At 42.4% G+C, this 23,255-nt stretch overlaps 2 protein-coding genes and 1 long non-coding RNA gene across 3 annotated transcripts in view; 1 reads left to right on the top strand and 2 right to left on the bottom strand.

Moving 5' to 3' along the window:
* REV3L (REV3 like, DNA directed polymerase zeta catalytic subunit) overlaps positions 1–5,351 on the bottom strand; it is a 115,381-nt gene extending 110,030 nt beyond the window's left edge. The window contains exon 1 of the mRNA XM_015284579.4: positions 4,828–5,351. Coding sequence (XP_015140065.2) covers positions 4,828–4,966 — 139 coding nt within the window. The 5' untranslated portion in view covers positions 4,967–5,351. The remainder of the gene's footprint in view (positions 1–4,827) is intronic.
* On the bottom strand, positions 200–3,466 carry LOC107053089. The gene is made up of 3 exons (XR_003074361.3): positions 3,358–3,466; positions 2,551–2,607; positions 200–1,890 (listed from the first exon to the last, which is right to left on the bottom strand). It is a non-coding gene; the product is annotated as an uncharacterized LOC107053089 (long non-coding RNA).
* LOC121110407 (translation initiation factor IF-2-like) overlaps positions 4,965–23,255 on the top strand; it is a 65,216-nt gene continuing 46,925 nt past the window's right edge. The window contains exon 1 of the mRNA XM_040698298.1: positions 4,965–5,643. Coding sequence (XP_040554232.1) covers positions 4,965–5,643 — 679 coding nt within the window. The remainder of the gene's footprint in view (positions 5,644–23,255) is intronic.

Here is a 23,255-nt window from a genome sequence, read left to right as displayed (position 1 = left end):
TTATGCATATGTTTTTAAACATATTCAATGCCTTGACCAACAGAAGCAAACAGAACAATGGTTATGAAACCAATGTCTGGATTCTAGTTAGAACATCAACTTTGTCACAGTGTTTTAAGGTTTGCTTAAGAAACAATTGAAGCAAGCCACATACACACAGGTACTTAATTTGCTACTTAATGAGTTTCATACCAGCAGAGCAGAATCTCACAGTTTATTCAGGCAGTCCCTCATTGCTCAAACAACTCAGCAGGCAACCCATACAAAGTAGGTAACAAATGCCTCAAAAAGTAGACCGTTCTTTAAAACAAAACAACACAAAGCAAAACCAAAACATAGCAAAAGTACACTAGAAACACATCCTTTAAAAAAATAACCAGGTAACAATTACTCACTAAGGACCTCCAATCATATCACTGACAAAACTCAAACACAGAAAGCAATCTCAGCATAAACGAATCTCAAATTCCTCAATTTCTACTCCAGTGCTGTTCACATCTTACAGGAATTATAAACTTCTGGAGGAAAGTGAAACAAATCAGCATGAGGCCATTTTTCAAATGGCTCTTCAACGGTGTAAGAAACCTGCCACTGCAAGAGGCAGAAATGGGAGGCTGAAATATCTTCCAGGCCGTGCTGCAATCCACAGCAACCCCCATCAGGAGTTGTACAATTTGAAGGAGATGATGAAGAGGTAAGTCGCGGCCACAGCAGCTGCGTCCTATTTTGCATCCTCATACCCTCACAATGAAGGGCCTGGAAGTCTTCGTCACGAGAAATGCCCACTTCTGGAAAACGGAAAGCAGCAGCATCTGGAATGATCCTTGGCTGTAAACACTGGGATCACGACCAGAGGAGGCTCTGGGGAATGACTATTGCTGGACAAAGCGTCTGGAATGGTGGTGAGAATGAAGGGAGGAAAAAAGGTTAATCACACACTGGGCACAAAAGCAGCAAGTTCCTGTGATGAGCTCATTCCTTCTCAAGTGAGCAGCAAGGGAGGAGAGAAAGACACTGGGATGGGATCAGATATACAGCCTTGCCAGGTCAGCATAGGGGGAAAGGGGAGGGAAAAACAGAGGAAGATAAGCAGGCCCCCTCACTGAGTCATACCAGAGCTACTGCCTCTGGAAGGGAGCCAGATCTCAGCTGGAGCATTTGCCTCTGCTTTTTTCCTCTCAGAAAGACAAGGGAAAGCAAAGCCACCAAACTCAGCCGCCCACCTGAAAAGCTGTATTCGGGTGACTTTTTGTGCTGCCCTGAAGAAAGACTCATTTGTGAACCAGTGATTTTGTTATATAAAATACAGGAGTCTTCAAAAAGAAACAAATATCTGCAGATGAGGACGGCAGACATATTATTCCTCAAACCACACATTGCTTGCTCTTAGGTGAATTTCTAACCTGCCTTCTCCAAGTCTCTTCCATCAATTAAAAGCCTACAACCCTTTAGAGCAATTTCAAAATGTATACCTATCTCTGTAAAACTTATCAGGTATGTCAGCATCAAACCATCCCCAAATCAGAATTCTGACTATAAATATTCTGGCTACACATTTTACAATACCCATTATCACATACCAAGAGGTATCTTGTATGTGGTTTAAGAGTGTCCTCAGCTACTTGTACACAGTGTCGTTAAGCAAAGCCATTAATTTAGCAACTGCAGTTAATTTATTAACATATCACATAACACGACGTGTACCCTTACCCTGATTTCTTCATGGATGGATTTACAGTTTGGTTCTGTCTTCCAGCAGTTGAACAACACCTGACAGAAACACCCAACTGAGCGCTCACATGCTTCTATTAAGGCAGCCAGTAAAACCTTGAGGAAAAACTCCAAGACCTTGAAAAGGCCAAGAAATAAATCACAGCCTCGATACCACACCTTAGTAACAAGAATGACAATTCAGGAATCACCGATTAAAGAGAAGATAACATACATAAACAGAAAATTCAATTTCCACTATACTTCCAATTGTTACAAATAGGCCTTGTGATTTCTCAGATCTTTGTTTTATATAAAAAGCACTTACAAAAACGGCTAGCCAGCAGACCAGAAATACTGCCTGAGAAGATAACTGAAATTGTTTCTTAGCTGAGCATTACCTAGTGAATTAAAGGCCCCTGGTTTTAAATATAAATAGCTGTATCGTGAGACTCCTTTCGAAATGCAAAGACAACTACATCAAATAGTATCTATGATCTTATACAACAAAGCATGAATTTAATACTGTCTTCAATGCACTAACACCATGGCAGTGCTGCAGCATTTCTGAAATTTTACTTCTGTCCAATTCATTATGTTAACAGACATGAAAGTCTGCTGCAAGAGCCACACGCTAAAATGGAGTGAAATGGCTTAACCAGCTAAGATGAGTTTAAACAGCATTTCTCGTAGTGTTTCACTTGGCTATTTGCTATTGTAGTCACAATTTTACTCTTCATACATCATGAGAAAACAGAAAATAACAGATGGATTCCCAGGCTTAAGGAGAATTTTGATTCCTTGCCTTTCTAGCTCTTACTAAGCAAAAACGTAGGATACCAAAAGATGACGTGCGTGGGTTTTCTGGAATAGAACACAATTCCATCTTCAGAAGACCTACAGAAATTGGCAAGCATTATAGCAAGAACAGCCCACTCCAAGAGTTCATTCCTCCATTATTTTTAAACAGAAGTCTCACTTTACGTCCCCCAACCACCATTACCACAAACCACTTCAGTTTGATAGATCGTACTGGCAAACCATTCCAAAGTGATTCTTAAAGACAGGATTACAAAAAAAAAAAAAAAAAAAAAGCCAAGAAAGATAAGAACATTGGAAACCTTCTCATTCATACACCTCTGAGAACACAGAAGAACGGGTAGAAAGAGCAAGCGCTCTCAGAACCGATGTCCATGCCTGGCACTGGACATGGTGCTGCCAGACATTAACTTTGTGAACATCTGCACAAATCGATCTCCACGCACTCAGTAGGTGGAATTTGGAGCCTGGTCTGAAATTGACTCCCACTTAGCTGGGCAGCACAGCCACATGGCTTTAAGCACACCAAGCTTCAGGCAGAGCTCATTGTGCCGGAGGTGTGGCAGCCTACACAGGTGCGATGGTTTGCTACTATGTCAGCAGCACAGCAACTGAACACCTGTCCTGCAGGCAAGGTGCACACATTAAGCCTGTTGAGAAGGGGTTTTCCTAGCCAGACCAACTGAAGCAAAGACAAGAATCGCACCGCCTGTAAACCAAACAATAACGCACATAACAAGACCCTAGGTGGAACATTAGAAGTTGTTTTTACTATTTCTTTATCCCAAAGAAAGTGTTAATATAGATGTCAGTGATTATATATTATACCCTTTTTTGACTCTCAAGCAAAGCATTGCCCTCTCTCCGAAGCCAGGTTCGCTGCTTCTGACAACGACATGCTTACTTCAACACCTCTGCAGGCAGGATTATGTTTGGGGAAAAAAAAGAAAAAAGAAAAAAAAAAAGAGGCTGAGATGCAGCGAGAAGCTCTTGAAGCTTATTAACAAACATTACAAATAGAGAAGAGAAAAAAAAGAGCCATTAAAAAGTTCACCAAGGAACTAAGCAGATGATAGCCAAATCACGTTTCCTCTGCACAGCAGAGCAAAACGTGTTTTCTAACCAACACGAATTAGAAACACTTCCATTATGCAAAGTAATATTAAAGTTGATGGTTTGGGAAGCTAAGGATTTCCTGCTGCACTCCTACCAGCCAGACACCTAAACTGCCTCGCTGTTTACTTTAGGATGCCACATTCATGATATGGCATAGCCCAAACCTTTTCTTTGAGGAAAATGAGCCTTAATGCGTTAACCACACGCAGGCACACACAGCCTGCTACCTGCCAGACAACCTCGGGCTCTGCATTTTTTAATAATGAAATAGCTACTCGTGCCATTACATAAATATTATTACATAATATCTCCTTTGTATGCAAAATTAGAGCTGCAATAAAAGAGGTCCCACTATTCCAGGGCTGTGGCTGTTAATCCCACTCATCCACTTCGTGATTCGGAGCTGCGGATGCTCCCCATCACAGCAGCTTTTAGAGCACACATTCCTCTGTGCCTGATCTGAGAACAGGTAAATGTAAAACAAAATAACCGTGGAACAATATGTTTTTGTTTGGGTTTTTTTTTTCCTGTATAATGGAACGAAAGAAATACACCGTTACTGTGCCGTTTTATCACGCTTTTTTGTGTGTGTGTGTCTCGCCTCACATCTGATGTACGGGAGCAACGCTTTATTTCCAACGTGCCAATAAAACACGGAGAAATACCTTAATTCCCAAGGTCAGCATTACACAACGCGAGCATAAAGGGAACACGGCAGCGATCCCTCGCACGTCCAAACCCCGAACGAGGACAGCCTTCTCTTTAAACTTCGATTCACGCACGGCGCACCCGGAATCGATCCCGAATCCCGCTCCCGAACGCCGCGGCCGTGAGGGCGCTCACGGTCAGAGCCGCCCGGGCTGCGGGGACCCCACGCCGAGGGGGGACGTGACATGAGGGCGCCCCCGGGGCCGACCCGCGGCCGTGCCCCGCAGTGCAGTGCAGTGCAGCACGGGGCCGCCGCCGCCGCTCCCTGGGGCCGTCCCCGCAGGGGGTGGGAGGGGGGGGAGGGAGAACGCCGCGGCCCCGCTGCGTGCACGGCTCCGCCGCTCGGGCAGCCCCGGCCGGGCCGCGCCGCGCACAAAGACCCGCGGGCCGCGCACCTGCGGCCGGGCTCGGGCAGGTGGGGAGGGGGCCGCGCCCCCGCCACAAAGCGCGGCCCGGCGCCGAAGGGTCCCTTACCTGCGGGGGTGGCACCGAACACTCTGACGACGGGCACCCGCCGGGTCGGGGCCTCTCGGAAGTGCGACTGGCAGGGGTCCAGGCCGGGCAGCGGGCTGCCCATGTAGTAGTCGGCGGTCACGATCCTCACTGAGAACATGGTGTTGGCCGCCGCCGCCGAGGCGCGCACTGAGCGAGGCGCGGAGCCCCCCCCCGCCGCAGCGAGGGAGCGAGCGCAGCCCCCTGCCCGCCCGCCCCTCCTCGGCGCGCGCAGCCCCACACAGGCGCGCGCCGTCTCCTTCTGTCCGCCTCTCGCCCGCCCGCCCGCTCGCTCCCCCCTCTCCGCCCGCTGCTGCGCCGGGCGCGTGCGCGGGCCGCGCGCTCCCGCTCGGGGTCGTCCCCCCCCCCAACGTCAGGCTCTAGAGCCCCGCCGGTCGCCGGCGCCTCAGGGGCAGCGCGGGCTGCTCCCCCCGCAGCAGCGCGTACACCTCGACGGCGGCGCCCCGGCTCCGGGCTGCAGCTGTTGTTGCCATGATGATGATGTCACGGGCGCAACCACTCGGGGAGCGGCGGGGGGAGGACGCGGGGCTCACGCGCACGCATCCCGCCCCGGGAACGAGGGGAGGGGGGTGAGGAAAATGTCCGCCCGCCGCTCTGCCCCGGCCGCTCCCTCCGGAAGGGGGCTCGGCGGCTCGGCGCTCGGCCGGGCGGGCTTGGGGCGAGGCTTGCGGAAGCCCGAGCCGCCGGTGGGGCGGACCGGGGAGCGCCGATGCGCCGCCATTGGGTTAAGGCGGGCCGGCCGCCATTTTGGATGCCGAGTCGCCTCGCTGCGGGAAGGTGAGTCGGCACGCGGCGGGGATTAACGGCGCCGAGATACAAAATAAAAGCACGGCGGGCGGCCGGGAAGCGCTGAGGGCCGCCGCGAGGATCCCCGACCGCCGCCCGCGGGGCCGCACCGCAGCGCCCGGGCCGCGCTCCCGCCCAGCAGTGCGCCCCCTCCGGCGGGCGGGCGCGCACAGGGCGGCGGTTGGTGTGCGGCGGGGCGGGGCCGGGCGCGCTGCGGCGGAGCGGCGGGGCCGGGCCGGGGGCTGGGCCGGGCTTCGCTCGCGACCCGCCCCGCTCCTCCCAACCGCCGCTGCGCTCCGTGCCCCGCGCCGCAGGGGGACGTCGGGCAGTGCCCGGGCGCCGCAGCTTTCGACCTTCGCTCGCTGAGGGAGAGGGGGTGAGGCGCATTGCTGCTTGAATCCCAGCAGAAGTGGGGAAGCGCCTAGGAAACCGGCGTTAAACTATGGGAAAAAAATAAATAAAGAGTTGTGGAAGCTAGGTGCGTCTCAGCCCCTGTTTGTGATCTGAGTGCGAATCGGGGGTATTTAGCGTTCTTTATTCGGGCCCTGGGCCTCTAGGAGAGCTCACTTCATAATTTTCAGCTCTTTGGGGTGGATTTTGATTTAAAATGGTAACCAACGCCTTCAGCTGTCGTCCCTCTCGCAGTGTCTTTGTCTCAGAGCTAAGGCTTTGCGGAAAGAATACCAAAAGAGTCGGCTGTGTGTAAGAACTGCCTTTAAAAAGGCAGAGTATTGGTAGATGTACCCAGAATTACGTTGTTACGTATGGGCGTAGGGCCGGATGGTGGGAGACAAATGTACAAACCTGTAAAATATGACAGAAGTCCAATATGTGGAACATCTGTTTCACATTTTCCTTACATATGTTTTGGTTTTAGACTTAAACAAAAGACAGGCCAGGCAGTTGCTACCCTTCGTTTTTTTCACTGTAATGAGCAGGAAGCTTGCCTGTCTGCTCCGAGGGTAGCTGCTGTCCTGCTCTCCCTTCGTACACTGTCTGTTTCCACTGGCCTGCCCCTCCTTTCCTTCTGAAGCTTGCTTTTATGTAAACACGAGTAAAAAATGTCAAATCACCTCATCTTCAAGAAGCCTTGCGTCACAGAAGTGAGGAGTTGCAGAAGGGTCGAAACCCAAACTGTTACGTTGAAAGTATAACTGAGCTACAACTTTCTTTTTTTTTTTTGGTCAGGCTGATATTCGTAAACCCTTTGGAAATTAAAGAATATTCTTTTGAGAAGCGCCTGATTGTTGTGGAGACTGATAAATCACTAGGAGGTCACATGGTGGAACGTGTTGCTAAGCAGTATTTCCAGCCCTTGCTATTTGAATGCATTTGGTACTGCTGCTTAATTACTACATTTCCCTGATTTTTCCATAGAACTTCAGTATGAGCACCACTCCATTCCATGCTCTTGTCTTTCTGTCTACACGATTGTTTGAATTCCTGAGCACTGCATCTTCCCACCACTTTTACTTCGCTGACTGCTTAATGGCTTTCAACACTGACAGATGTGCTGTGTTGCCCCTTAAGATACTACAACACTAGCAGTCCACTTCTGTGAGACACTGATCCACTGCTGTATTCTGTTGGTATTTACCCAGGCAACAGAACACAGTATGTATCTGCACCTCAGCTGGGCTGGCACATAACCCAAGGCATTTAAGCTGCTGGATATTCTGGCTTCTTCTAAACAAACGTTGTGCTTGAAGTGCAGGCACAAGTTCACATCTGCCAGCTCTGCTGAAGAGGAAGCAGTGGCCCACAATAGCATAGTGTAGATAGCAGGAATCACTTACTTTTTAGATGCACAAGCCAGGAGTCACTAAAGCACGTCATTCACTCTTCTGTTACAACTAAACATTTTTTGTTCATTAAATCTGAGAGGGCTGTGTTTTGAATTAAGAAGTGTTGAAAAAGGAAGATGATGGGACTGAGACAAAAAACACTGATACCTAAACTGCAGCCAGTTTCCTGTCCGTATGAGCTTTCAATTCCTGAAAATGTTGTGAGGTACCTTAAGAAAAAGCTAAGGGACTTTCCTTTTTGATACAAATAGCGTGATCCAAGTGGTAGTCTTAGTCATTATGGCATCTCTTTGGTACTTCCTCTGAGATACGCTTTTTCAGTTTCTTTTCATTTCATAGAGCGCACTTCTGCTTTCATATTCTTCTTGCAGTCACACAAAGGACGTGCGGTCACACCAGGACAAGAAGGTGTTTTCAGAAAAGGTTTGAGCCAGCACTGTCAGGAGAGGTCCCCTGCCCTCCTCCTCCTGGCAGTGGAGTGACTGCATAATAAATTCCATCCGCATGCTGATCCAGGTAAAAGTGATCCAACTAAAAATGTTGGCTTAGTTTTAACCTAGATCAGGTCCGTCATCTGCCTCATTATGAATGTAGAAATGCCTGTGCTTGCACAGTAGAGGAGACAGGGTAGGGGCTGAGTTTGAGTAACAGGGAGCAAAAAAGAAGGCTTCTTCCAGCAGTGTTGGCTCACAGTAGCATAAGTTGATCGCTCGTTTAAGGCGCTAAGGTCTGAGGAGCATTGACAGCATTGTTGCTTTAACCCTTACAGTAGGTAGCAGAAACAAAGTCTGTTTCTGGATTTTCCTAGGTCTTAGCTCACGTGTCAGGGTTCATCCTTGGTACTTCCCTTATTTGTTGTTTTGTGCATGTGTGTGCGCATCTATTACATATAATTTTTGATGGAGTTTATCCTTTACTACCTGAAAACGCTGACATCCTAGGACGTCAGTAATTACAAAAGGAAGCATCGTGGTTGCAGAGCACTGCCACCCATTTTCCCTGATATCTTCAAACTCTGCATGTACTGTGCAAGGTTTTATTCAGTTTCCTGTTCTAAAGCAAGCACCCCCTTTCTCTGCTCCTCCAGTTGCTAAGCAGCAGCTCTTCTCCCCATTAGCCAGCCAAGTATTTGCATGAAAATAATCAAGCTTGCATATATAACTGCTTCTAATCATGCAGTTAAACAGCTGTACAGTAAAAAAAAGAATATTAGTAATATTAGTTATCATCAAAACTGATTATTTTCTTTAAAGTTAGAATGTCCACGTAGAGTAAAATCAGTACAGGTATGCTTTTCTTAACAAAAGACGTTTCAGTCTCTTCTTTCTCTTGCCCCATACTGTATGCCTACTTAGAAAAACTGTTCAAAAATGTTATTTGCAGTTCCCAAAAAATGTCTAAATGCAGCTGTGAGCAGACCAAACTAACTTCATCAGTGAAAAGCCACCTTTTGCAAATGTCTGATTCTAGTAGCAGAATCCAAAAGTACTTGGTGATAAAAGATTCGACTATAATACAGAAGGTAATGTTTTGTACAGTACTGTATGGTACATCCTAACTTCATAATTGACTTGCGTATCCATGTTTGAGTTCCTGTTGATTTTCAAGGCATTCGGTATTTCTAAGGTCTGTTTTTATTGGCATGGTCATCACGGGCAAGCACGTAGGAAAATTCGTTATATGGGAGTCCTGACAAACCTTTCTTATGCTCCCAATAGCCAGACCTACTGTTGCTATAATTTGAGGCAGCGTTGCGCACACCCACTGTGCTACATACTGCTGGAAAGTCAAGTGCTGTCTGACTGTCAGCAGATAAAAATGTAAGCACGGGGTATGAAAAGCAAGGAGCTGAGCAACTCCCAGGCTACCAGACTGGCTTAAAGTGCCACTTGGGTTGCAGAATTCATTTGTAGAGGTAACCGTGCTTTGGAAATTGTGCTTGAGATTCTAATTCATGAGAACTCCTAACAACAAAAAAATTCTTAGTGAATTGCTACAGGCTAGGCAATTGGCTCTGAAGTGTACTGCAGTTGGGTTTTATCGGAACCAGAGCAATAACACATTTAATTAATGACCTTACAGCAACGTTTTACCACTAGAAAACTGATCTCGTCTGAAGCGTAAAAATACTTGAAGTATTAAAGCCATCTTTTAGCGATGACTCTTAATAAACCTGTCAGAGCAAGAATGGTGCTCTGAATGGCCACGTGATTGCAAGATAAATACGTTTGAAAGAGAACCCAAGAAAGTGTTATGGGCAACTGTGACAGTATGTGGGGCCTAGGAAAAAAATAAAACAGAGTAAAAAATAACGTGAAAGAAAATTCTTTCCTGTATTAAAGGTATGTTTGTGGGGGGGATTGTTTGGGGTTTTATTCATTTGTTTTTGCTTTTAATATAATTTATTTTACTGGCAAAGGAATTGAATTAGGTTTAATTTGTGCTCCAAGAAAAAGATTCAGTATATTGCCATACGAGAAATTAAGTTGGGCGCATAATATATTTCTAATGGGAAGAGAAGGGCTATAAAACTAGAAGTTGCTTACAAGCAGACTCTACCATTTAACATCTTTAGGAGTGTTTTATTTTGTACATAAATAAAAGTTGATGGTAACCTTAATTTTGGAAAACAGATATACAAAAGAAGAATCGTCTGGCTTGCATCTGAATAGAAGCATCGTAATATCTTGTCTTGCATATGAAGTGCAGGGTTTTGAACTTGAAAACGGCTAAGAATTTTCTGCTCTGAACTAGAAACTCCTTAATCAGAAATGGCAGAAGAAAAGTTCTGGGGGTCAGCCCTAAAGTGCATGAGGTTATTTCCATGAAAGCTAGTGATACATCTGTGTGATTGTACAAGATCTTGGTCCAACCTTATTTGGACTATTTTTCAAGTCATCAAGAGGGTTGAATTTAAACTAAACCAGGTGCAGAATAGGGTTATAAAAATGATCATGGGTAGGAGAAGCCTGTTTTATCAAGAAGAATCACTTGGCTCCATCTAGAAAAACAAACAATGAAAGAGAACATAAGAGGAGTTTGTAAGTATATTGCTAACTGTGGCATAAGCAGGAAGGAAAAATATTTAAGTAAAAGAACTGTACTGATGTAGAATGATTAGCTACAAACCGGTCATAATAAGTTTAAGCTGGAGATTAACTTGCCATGGAAGATTTCTAACCAACAGAGGAGTGAACTTCTTCTCTGTGTGGAAGGAGGAGAGCAGAGCATTGTAGCAAGTTTTATTATGGAAGTTGATCGGATTACCAAAGGTTCTGTGATGTTCTTTGCTGTTTATCACATGACTGCGTCCGATGATCAGAATTTAAGAAGAATTGCATGTAGTTCACTGAACATTTCAATTATAGGTTCCTCTCATTGATACAGACGATTTAGCCATTAGGATAAAGAGTTCTCATCATCACTGCACAAAACACATTCTATGCCATGTTTTCACGTCAGAAAATCTTAGCTGTACAAAAAGCATTGCAGCAGGTTCTACCATCACCTTCTGTATGTGTGCAAATAAGTTGTGCATACAAATTCTTACACGTAATGTTTATATGAAAATATAAAACTACATTTAAACCACTTTATTTCCTGGGTTGCATTTGTATGTAGCAATTTATATTTCAAACAAAAGTTTCAATTGAAAGTTATTTGACAGTAACTCTTTTTTCCCCCCAACATTTTCAGGTCTTACCTTGGCCTAATGTCAGAAGAACCTACCAGTGAATGTGCATGCAGGAGAACACATAAGTACTCAAGGAAACTATCTCATCTGAAATGTAAAAATGAATAAAGATTTGCACATACGTAACAAAACAGACCTATACTATTTTTTTGGTAAAAAAAATTCATTCGTTAACAGCATATACATAATACAAGAAAATTGACAGTAAGCGTGTGATTTTGGATCCAGAGATAAGGCAATATTTATCTGCTCTCTGCTGATGGAGTTCTGTATGTCAAAAGGGGGTTGAGGTTTCCTCCTATGTTAAGAGAATGGCATGTTGTCAAAACCAAAATATTTATATGGTTCTGTAATGAGTTTAGTGTAACACGTGTTGTTAGAGGGCAGCTAACAGTATAGTAACAAGTTTAGTGGCTGGATGTATGATGGAAAGAAGTTCATAGATGAAATTTGATTAAGATGAACTAATTAAGTCTTATATAATTGAGGAATACTACTAAAGCTGTTGTATGAGCAGAGTTTCTGAATCAAAGTGATTAAAAAACTAGATGCCTGTAAGAGTTGGGTATGGCCATAAAAGAGAAGACTATGCGTAATGACATCCAACATTTAAACATGAGTACTGTTCGTGTGAATGGTATGTTTGTCAGTGAGAGTTACCGGCAAGTTGTGCAGTAAAAAGGAAAAAGAAAATGGTTGAGCTTTTGAATAGCTTTTGTCATAAAAAGAAACTAATTACTTTTATTTTTACATCTTACATACATTATCTCTTCCCAAGAGGAAGTATGTGTGACTTGGTAGGGTTTACAAAAACTATATCACTTGTATGTACACATACATCACCCTACCGAACTCTGAAATTTCTATTCCATACAATGGAGCTGAGGTAAATGGTTCTAAGAGCTGTTTTCACACTGGCAAACAATTTTCCATATTCTTGTTCTTATAAGTAGCTGAAACTCTCCACTGAAAAAAAAAAAACCCTTACCTGGTGCAAAGAGTTAGCCCAAGTGATTCAAATAGGTAATTTAAAAGATTCCATAGTGGAAAGTTTCTAAGTAGCGCAACTGCAGAATGTCCTATCAGTCTCCTAATTTATGCAGCTAACTATATGTACACATGTGGTTATTATTTGGATTTTCATTGTTTCAAAACGTGAAGTGTGTTTCTGTGAATGTATCACAAAAATGGGGCTGGATGGTAAGTGGTGAAGTCACCTGGTCTGCCATGCAGTCTGATTTACAAGCAGCATTCCCCATTCATGCATCAAAGTGAAAGAAGCTTCTGTCTGGTATGTTGATCACAAACAGCCATCTGTTATCCAGGAAGAGATAGGAGAGTCGCCAGCAGAGTAAACTTAAAGTGCTTTAAGATTAAATTGAAGATGGCAGAGGCCTATTAAATGCTTTCCCCATCTCTGTCACTATTGGTTTCTGTAACATATGAATGCATACTTTATGCTGCTGTTCCAGATAGCAACTATTTTTTTCCACCCATTAAGTCAATTACCTGTAGTTTAGAACACAGTTGAAGATTTCCTGTATTGTCTGTCTTCCTTTTTATCACCTCATTTTTATTTTTTATTTTTTCCTTCTTGGTGTTTCTTCCTGTCAAATAACTTTCCAGAACAAGATGAATGTTAAGAAAAATACTATTTTGAACTTCTCATTTGCTTACCTTAAGCTACACTTGCTTGTGTTTGCAACATTTCCTTTCGAGTCTTTCCAGCCCCCAAAGAATTTCTGTTATTTTTATGTGAATTCCATCCAACTTGCTGAGATCTTTTTGGTAATATGCCTGGGACTCATTGGCAAATTCCAGGTGTGGTTACAAAGGGCACGGACAAAGAATTTATGGTTTATGTCTAGATAGAGCCATTTACGTTGTTTCAGGTACCCACACGACCTCTGTGTGTAGGACGGAATGAATTGCCAGAGGATGTTAACATCTGGTTCACCAAGAGGCTTGAGGCACTTAGTTGGTTGTTGACTGAGAAAGCGTTCCACAGCCTGCCCTAAAGCTATGTGGAGAGAAACTGTTACCTTCCTGCTCTAGGATACAGTGCTTCCAAGTACGCAAGTCAAATCTAAATCAGTCTTTTTGTTGGTATACTGTTACAAATTTATTTGTAGTTTCTGCTTGCTTGTTATCCCCACATTCTTTACAAATATTATGCCTTAAGGTTATTTCCATCCCATTGAATATGTTCCAGAATATTTCCCTCAGTACTTTCCATAACAGTAGCTTGTTTTTTTTTCCTCTGTACTCAACTTCATCTTGCTGTTTTCTGACTGCATTTTAACCCCTATAATTACTTTGATATACCTCCACGTCCCCATAGTTGTCCACGTTGGGGCCTCTCAAAGATTAATGAAGATGTCAAAGAAGACAGGGCCTCATAACAGTTCCTTTGGCACCATACATGCACAGATACATCGTTGCTTGTCCTTTTTCCACAGAAGTCTTTTATTTGCTATCAGTCTTCAGATTTATCTTGAGCTCTACAGTATTCACTGTTTTCCTTAAGCTTCAGAGTTTCGATACAGTCCTTACTTGTTTAATCATCCCTCATTCAGCATTGTAACCCATCCAATGCATTCTGAGTGACTTGGAGGTTTCACAAGAGTACCAGATGCTTTCCTGAAAGTGGGATATGTGATATCTAAAGGCTTCCTCCAGACCTTGTATTGTGTTTTGACTTTTGGGAAGAGTGCTGTTTCTGTTATAAACTAGATACTGCCTATGAGCCTGTTGGTCTTTATGGCTAAGGTTTTCAGACATGCTTGTCCTAAGGTTAAGCTTAGCATAGCTTAAAATTTCAAAGGTAGTGTTTTTATCTATGTTTACAACTAAATGATTTTCGTGACCACTGAAACCTAGTTTAAAGAATGGTCACTTAGCACTTCTTAGTGCTGTTCTCTTTTTCTCAGTAAAGATGGGTTTTCTCAATTTTTCAGGGGCTTTCTTCCTCCAGGGCAGATCTTAATGGGCATATATAATCAGGAGTGGGATAAACGAATGGTGTCCATACATTCAAATGCATCCTCTTAAAATGCAGAAAGCCACAGAATGCCATAGAACTAATTGCTAGAGATTTAATATTTACCCAGCAATTAGCAGAGTCTTATTTTGATGTGACATTCATCAGTTAACTGATGCACTTCCTAACTCTTTCTAAAAATCAAAGCTCATTTCCATATGAAGATACAAATACTAGCTGCTAATTAATAATACTGTAAGTATTTTTAGATATTGGTAGACAGATGGCACATCTGGTAAAAAGGCAATGCAAACAGAGTAGTGTAAAGGTGTAACACAATGGAAAGCACAGCAACGACAGCAGAGTAGCACAGTTTAGGCTGCAGTAAATGAGTTTGCTCAAATGCAACAGCCATAGAGACAGAAATCAAGGAAAGAAGCTGCTTACCTTCAGAAGACCTCAGGTACACAGAGATCTCTAGCAAGATACCCTTACCTCCACTGCCAACCCTTAAATGAGGTCTGGGAAGGGGTGGATCCTGGCTCCACCCCTTCTGATCACTCAAGTGCATTGCATACACCTGAGCTCCTCTGGGTCGGCCCTGCCTTCCCATCAGGTGCTCACTGTTTCAAGCCATGACTTAGCATTTCTGCTACAAAAAGTAATCCCAGAAAGATATTACTAGAACTGAAGTCTGTCCAGAATATGGTCTTCCTAAATACATATTCCCTAAATAAATACTGTTGTGTATGCTTGGTATATAAGAATATAATTACTAATGTATTACCACCACTTACATTGATATCTACTAAAGGTTGACACTTTAAGTACAAGCCTCGTCAGCACACAGATCTACCTCAACAATTTTGGAGACTTGCAAATAACATTTATTTTCTTGCCAGTATATTGATTGTTGTGTATCTTAAAGCATGAGGTAGATATAGTTGGAGATACAAAGATAGGAAGAACACAAATTTATAAAGTGTTAACTGTTATTCTGATTTGATATGTTAGTGCAAATTAGGAAGTACTGGAAGGAAAGACACCATAATTCTGTTTCCAGTTTCTAGGGAGAAAATCTTCTGTGGTGGTTATGAACCTCTGGTCAGGTACAGAAATCAGATACTTTTACTCTGGCAGCTGTGCAGTTAAATGACTGAGACTCGATTTTGCTTTAGTTAGAAATTCAGTGATAGCTGTTTTCTTTCAAAAGTAGTAACTTGATGGCTTGGCTAATAATATCAAGCAACGCTAACCCCCAAATCCATAAAATATAGACACAGTGCCTTCTTCAGTCTCCCTACCCACAGCACCTTCACCTTTCTTTTCCTGTGCTGCTTTAAAGGTTATTTTGTGGAGAGAGTATTTTGAGTAGCTGTTTTTCTCAGGACAGAGTATAGACTTTTGACTTATTTGGATGTTTTATTCTAATACTTCAATGATGTGCTCTCACTTGGACCATGCTTTTTGCTAAAGAAAATGATCAGATTGAAACTATTAACACAGGGGGAAAATAGGAAATGGTCATACTGTAAAAATAACTGTGAAAATGTATCAGATTGTTCAGAGAGGGAACAGCCTTCCTGGAAGTGATCGTGTTCTCACACTTTGCTTTAAACACATTCTTTATCTTTAAAAGGAAACAGAAGAGAGTCAGTCAGTAAATCAAACGTAGTCGTGGTCTAGTCTGCAAAACTCTATCATTCTGGAGTAAGGCATTAGGTGTGGGCATTTGAGACAAAAACTGCCAGTGCCAAGATCTCCTGTGCTCTGAGAAGGGTGCATACAGCTCTGGTTAGACAGTATCTTTCTTGCAGCTCTTGATGGTTTTTCTTCATTGTCTGAAGACAGCAGTTACGGTTGCTATCTATTAAAAAACAGGCTGTACTTTTCTACTGCATGGAATAAGGGTGTTGTGTTGTGTTTTATTTTGTTTTTAATATCTGTTTAAAGAAGGATATTGGACTTCTTACCCAAAAACCTCTACCTTCACTTACTTGTTGGCAAAATAAAACGCAAACAACTGTTGAAAGACCGCATGTTCTAGCTGCAACTTTTAAAGCCAGTTTTGTGATAAAGATTGCACTGCCAGTAACCTGAGTTTGTCTCTATTGCTCCAGCACTGGATCGTAAGTCAGTTCCCTAATTTCTTCTTTACCTAGCAGGTACAAAATTGCTTTTTGCTTTCAGTAACGCAAAAATTGGTTATTTTGAGCAAAAAAAAAACCCAGTAGTATTTATATTTTTCAAGCTCCTTCAGAGTAGTTTTATCTTCTATGTCCTTAATAAAAGCAAAATATTTCTAGCTAGTTTTAATTCAGTCATCAATAAAATGGGAACATTGTTACTTTAGAGGTAAAATAAAAATCCAAATTACTTGGCATTAACTATACTGTGACAGAAGAGTTCATGATTTCCTTATTGGGTTCTTTGTAATGTTCCTTACCATACATTACATTTAGACTATATTACGAAATAATGACGGCAGAGAGTTGGCTGGGTCTCCCTGTGTCCAAGTGTTGTCCCCTGAGCCACTTGGGAGCTTCATTCCAGGTGGTTGTTATGGGCCAAAGCTGCTTGGCATTGCAGGTGATGAGCAGTCTGATGTTCAGGTTATTCCTGGGTACCACTCCATTAAACAGTACAGGTGGAGCAACAGTGACTCAGATAAGGTTTTTTAAGTGTTCCACTTTGCCAGGCTCGAAAGAAGACTTCTAGGGGGTCTTCAGTCTCACTGAGTTTCTTTCTTTTCTAAGTGCTTCAAATACATTAATTTCAGAATATCCAAATAAATAAGTAATAAGAGCACTTGCCTAGGAGCCCTTAGTCCCTGCACGCAGTACTGTGCATTCAAGCTGTACAGTTACTGCTTAATGAAAATACATAAGCAGCCTAGGAGTATCCTTATTCTTTCTGGCCTGGGTGTCTTCCATTCCCCAGCACTGATTGTCAGAATCTTAAGGTGGATGTAAGAGATGCTTTGTACATAGGCCTCTGCTGATGGGAGTACTCTCCTAACAGACAGGAGAGGCTGATTTAAGTCCTTCAAGCAGTAAAGGCACAGAATTCAATCAACCATTTCCTTTCCAGCTGCTTTTGAATAACGCATTGTTCCAATCTCTGTTCTGTGGTGTAAGAGTAGGTAACAAAGGTATGTGTCCCAAAGGAGGGTGTGATATCTCTTACTTCTGCCAAAACTTAGGTCTAGAAAAGCTCTTAGGCATCAGAAGTAAATTGTTGCCTGATGGCTAACCTGAATTTCACCAAGGAGACAAAATGAGCAGCAGTAAGTGGCCTCCTCTGATGTGCTTTCTAAGCTGCCATATGTATGTCTTTGGTTAGAATTCTTAGGAATACAAAAGCTCTCGTGCACTCTGGTTGCTAGGTACTACTTCTGGAGGACTGAGCTCTCCAGCTTCATACACTTACCAGTCCTTATTGTTGGGTAGTGTGCTACTTAGTGAGAACAGTGGTGTTCTGTGCTCGGTTGCATGGCAATAAGTGGCTGTGCAAAGGACAAAGTTCTAAAGAATGAAGTCAGAAGGTTTTATATCTCATAAGGCCTCTAATCCTTCAGACCACTCGTGGTTTTGCATTATGATATGTTCATGTTGTCTTAAATGGGACTGCTTACCTAAGTGAAGTTCCGGGTGTAATTGCACGCAGGTTCACATCTGAGCAGTCACATTTCAGCTTCATACTGCAGCGCTGTAATGAATAGGACAGCTCTGATGTTACCCCTTGGCCAGTCACGGTGAAGGGGTTTCTGAAACAGAATATGTTTCTGTGTAATGGCTTACACTCCGTTTCCATGCCCGTCCAAACTAAGTGCTTACAGAGGCACATCACATGGAGTATTTTAACTGTTGGGTTGAGAGAGTCATAAGGCATAGATTTTCAATGCGGTAGGTCACGAGGCTGCAGTTTCACTGAGTTGTGTGTTGTATTTGCATAGGCAGATATTCAGCCAGTTAATGGTAGCACAGAATGCTTTAATGATTTTCATTTGCATCAAGCTGTTCTCACCTCTTAGTAACATAATGGATAAATAAAAGAGGCCTTTTGTTTGCTCTCCATGAAAGTTACCAGTGATTAAGTGGTGCTGAGGGAACAGACTGATGCTCTTAAAAACCCAACAAAAAAACCCAACAAAAAAAAGGAGCCACAACAGAACTGGCCATCAAAGCCGACTTCAAAGTGACCTACTTCATTCTGAGCTAAAATGCCACTTGAATAATTTTATTTTAATGTTATGCACATTTCCTAACTCGAAACACAGACGTGGGCATTCCAAACAAAATACGGAAAGTTGCCCATGAAGCACTCATCGTTTGTGAGGGTCCACGTAGTAGTGCTGAATTACAAACAAAGCGATCACTCTTAGACAAGTTTTTCTTCCAAATGGATTCAGCAGCCGCTTTTATTACTAGAAATTATGTCCAGAATATAAACTGCAGGTAAAGTGATACATTTTGCACTATGATTGTGACTCCACTGGCCTGGTTTTAGCTTTGGTATCTAGCAGTGCCGGTATTTGTTTTCCTAAATGTGTTAGAATTTCAGCTCTGTATGTGGTGCTGAAAACCACAGCCAAGACAGTGCATATCCTCATTAGCCAGATTTCCATGGTCTCTATTTAGGGTACAAGGGTACAATATTCCCGATACCAGCTAGGATAAACAGGCTTTCGAGTACTCGGGTTTTTTATTTTCGACTGATAACTTCCAGTCCTTTCAGTTTCTAACCTCGTGCCTTTGAGATAGTGATCTTGAGCACTTACTTCTTGTGGCATTCAACTTCTCTCTTTCAAGCTTTGTGGTATTTAAATCGAGATAATGAACCTGACTTCATATGTTTGGAACACCCTCCATTTTCACAGAATGAATTGGGTGTTCGAGGCACACAAAATATGTAAATTCAGATCTGCTGAATATCTACTTTTAATGGTCCTTCTGTTTTGTGTTGGCTTTGATTTGTCCAGTGTTTGACTGGGGGCTAATTAAATTCCTGAATGTACAATAAGAATATGTTAGTCTATCAATTCCTTCACTGATTTTAATTCCTTTACTCTTCCAGTTAATTTTCTTTTGAATCTGCCTTTGTGTTCTCAGCGTGGCACGAAAGGACTAGTGAACAGCCTGAATGCAGGGGAAGCTGAGGGAAATTTCCATCTGCAATCAATCTCCCCCATTGCAAGAGGGGTGTTGGATGTCATTACGTGTCCGATAAAGATGGCTGAATTCAGTGATTACTGCCTGGGTAGCATAGCAATTCCTTAGAAATTCGTTGCAGGAAGGAAGGATTTAGGATTTCATCTAAGAAGAGATCTGTGCGTACGAGGATATGATTTTTTACCTTGGGTTAAGAATAAAGTGATATTTGCAGGTATGCTTGATTTTAGGTGTATAGTAAGATGTAAAATGTCATCACACTATTGGCAACATATTTCAGTACATGTAGATGAGGGGTGTATTTTATTTGTATTAACAATGTGGGTTGTGTGTTTACAGCCTAACAACGGCCTTAATCATCTTAATCTTGGTTTTTTTCTCTTGATGTGTACAACACGTTGAAATATAACTTCCTAAGTATATATCACTAGGAGGATATTGCAGAAGCAAACCTTTTAAGCAAAGATGAAGCACTGTAGCTAATGCAGATAGAACTACAGCAACTCTTCTAGCTACAGTGGGAAAACTTTGCTCAGAAATGTTAATTGAGTGGTTTTAATTGAGTGCCAGAAAACTGCTTCTGTGTGGTCGTTCCTGCTTAGAGAATCTTCTAACTCAACGTCTTCCATTTTTCCTTGTTTCTTTCTTTCTTGGCTAGCGGTTGCTTCCATAAATTGGATTTATAAACTATGAATCTAAAGAAGATAGCATGTTGTCTGGAGGATTTGATCCAGATGTATATTATTACTTCTTTGATAAATATCTTTTTAAGTACTTATGGTGAAGAAGGAGCTTTTCTTTTTTGCTTTTTGTTGGTTGTTTGGGTTTTTTTTGGGGGGGGGGGGAAGAGAGGAGGTGGGAGGGTTAGGTTTGTTTGTTTTTTTTAATGTTTTAATATCCCAAGCATCTTACTAGCAGCCAAATTAATGCTGAATAAAACTCCAGAAAATCCAATAGTATTTCAGCAGGGATTCATTCAGCCCTTGGGTTTTGGGCTGTATCGTATTGCAAGCTCTTAAAAATAAGAGTGTTTGGAAAGCTGCAGGCTTCCCATCTTTTTGTCTGGAAAAGTTATAAAATGGAACAGGCAGGCTTTTCACTGAGCTGCTGAGAACGCAGTTCTGGCTGTGCAATCAGGACTAAATAAGGAGCAAGATCTGCACTAAAAATAGAAATGGAGGCTGATCCAACTGCAGCGGGAGTTACAATCCTTGCACAGCGAAGGGTTGGTAGGTTCAGCTGAGGACACTCAGTTACAGAAAATCAAATAAACTGTATCCCGCTCCTGTAAAGCCATCATGCCCTAACTGCTCTAACTGGATTTTTAGCAGTCAGCAGAACTATTAATCATTCCTGCAAATTAACATCTTATTTCAGATGCAGAATTTTTTCAGAGAGGGAATTATATTCACCCCACAGCAAGAGGGAAATATGGGCTGGTTTTACGTAACTGTTTGGAGAACGTAGGGGAAAATTGCACAGATTTGATGCACTTTCTCAAGGCTGGAGAAATGCATTCATGCTATTCTTTTGAGCATTAAGCTGATGTGCCTGCTGATATTATAGACTCAAGGTGGGCACGCTCTGCTGACTCAGCTATCTTGCCAGGCCTTGGAACCTTGTCATGGACTGCAGATTTCATAGTAGGTGCTTTGAGGGAGGTTACTCTGCTCATTTCAAGAACAAAGTACAGGACACCGTAGGTCATTCCAGCCCTCTGCTGTGTCCTCTCCTGTCCTGTCTTATCCTGTCCGTCATTGGGAGCGCAGTTCAGGAAATGTTGAAGTATTTGGGTCATTTGACACATGGGAAAGCCTGGACAGTGGAGAGAGTTTGTGGAAGAAGACCAAAAGACAGAGATCATTAAAATTCCACAGGCCAAGAAAAATGTGTCAGTAAATTATGAATTAATTACTTCATTTTCCTTTCTTATCTCCCTCCCCAACAGAATATTGATGACATTATTTCTTATGTCCAGACTCCTCTCCCAGCACCCATAGTTTCATCTCTTCCACATCCCATATTGAGCACGCAGTTCAGCAGAAGCTGAGTGCAGCTGCCCTGCAGAAGGACATGATCAGCACAGTGATGTTGGGTAGGGAGGAAGCAGCCTCCGTCTCCAGCTGAGTTCAGAGGCCTGTTGTTGTGGGAGGGGAAAAAAAAAAGAATGCATGCAGTCAAGGAGGTATAGAGAAGGAATGGCGATCAGAAATCGCAGCGAGAGCTGAAATATGTCTATCATTGTATTTTGGTTGCATGCAAATCTCACACAGATGGTTTCATTTACCAACTTTAGCTTAATCTTTATTAGACTACATGGGCTTTGTCCTCATTTAACTATGGGCTGTGCACTCCCAGCTTTTGTGTACCTTTAGCTGTTACACTTTGGAACAAATCATTTGGTATAATAAAAGCAACATAGCCCCGTAGTGCAGATGTAGTAATATTAATGACTTCATGGAAGTAAGCTGTGTACCTATATCAACTCAATGATTAAGCTAAAAAAAAAAAAAAATCACACCCAATCCAACAAAGAATTGTTAAAATTATGTGTGCAAAGAGAAAAATAATTTTAGTAACATGCTTTAAGTAACTGAATGTTGTAGAAAGAGGAAACGGTATTACCTGAACTCACAATTTCAGTTTAGCTAGGGGCTTTTAAAAACGTTGTTTCTGTTTATGATGAGTTGGGTCATAGGTTGGGAAACCACAGTGATATAACCGAATTGCTAGGAGATGACTACCAAACTGAATATAAACAGGTAGGCAATTTTACCTTAGCTGCTCTTTCACGATTAGTCTTGAATGTAATAATTAATTCTGCAGGTCCTTACACATGCAAAATGAATGAACTCAAGACTTTTTTTTTGTTAAGTTGAATTTGTTTGTGTTTGTCAGAGCCCTTTCAAAGTACGAGGGAGGTCACAGCTGTTCTTTTCATTCACACGTAATCTGGTAAAACAAACAACATATGTATGGGGCGTAAGAGTTTAGCACTCAGAACACAGGGATTTGTATATGAATTTGAAAACTGTAAATAACAAATTATGCTTAACCTTTATCTTTCCACCCATCAACCTGATTTGTTAGTAAAGATTTGTGTTGGAATTGAGGTTTTAATGTGTTACATTGTTCAGAAAATAACACTTTCTCCAAGTGCAAGATAACAAGGTCCGTGTTTACATTCTCAGCCTTAATTCTAATTGTCATAAGTCTCCTAGATTTACATAATTAGTACATTTACATAATCACTGAAGACCTTCATCTGCACTCCACTGAAAGTAGACCTGAACCCTGCTGAAAAATCACACTTATTCATACTTCATAGTGCAAGCATACAGGACTGACCGCAGATGTAGGCACAAAGACTTTTCTTTAGAGCTTGATGGCATCTGAGCGCCTGAGTGAGCGTGGTAGTTTAGCACACTAGCACAGAAATGCTCATAAGCAGTCTGCTCGCAGTCCATGCTGTCATATTGTATCTGGAGTGGATAGGGCTTGGGGAGAGGAGGTATAGAATATAGTCATGCTCACATCTGGGCCAAAGGACTTTTTGTTCTGTCACAGCGTAGGCAGTAGTTGTAGTGCTCTTATTTACTCAGGGAGATGGAGCTTCCAAATGCTGAATATTAAAAAACAAACACAAAGCACGTCACTGAGTCTCTTCCAAGTGGGAAGATGAGCTGAATATTTCACAAGTACTAAACAATTCATCCCTCTTTTTCTCCTTGATGGAGACAGCTACAGAAACCCATTAGTTTGCATGTTGTCACAAGGAGATTTGCTCTTGCATCAGACATTGAACTTATATTCGACTTTCTCAAACCACAGAACCCTTACCCGTCATTTTACTCTAGAAATACTGCCAATTCAGGGGAAAAACGCTTGCTAGACTGAAACACTAGAAAGCAGACAAATACTTCAAAGCAGAATAGGTGGTTGCAATTCTGTTA

Source organism: Gallus gallus, chromosome 3 (genome assembly GCF_016699485.2).
Source record: "Gallus gallus isolate bGalGal1 chromosome 3, bGalGal1.mat.broiler.GRCg7b, whole genome shotgun sequence".
NCBI lineage: Eukaryota > Metazoa > Chordata > Aves > Galliformes > Phasianidae > Gallus > Gallus gallus.
Note: the sequence above shows the minus strand (reverse complement) of the source record. Positions and strands in the feature narration are given on the sequence as shown.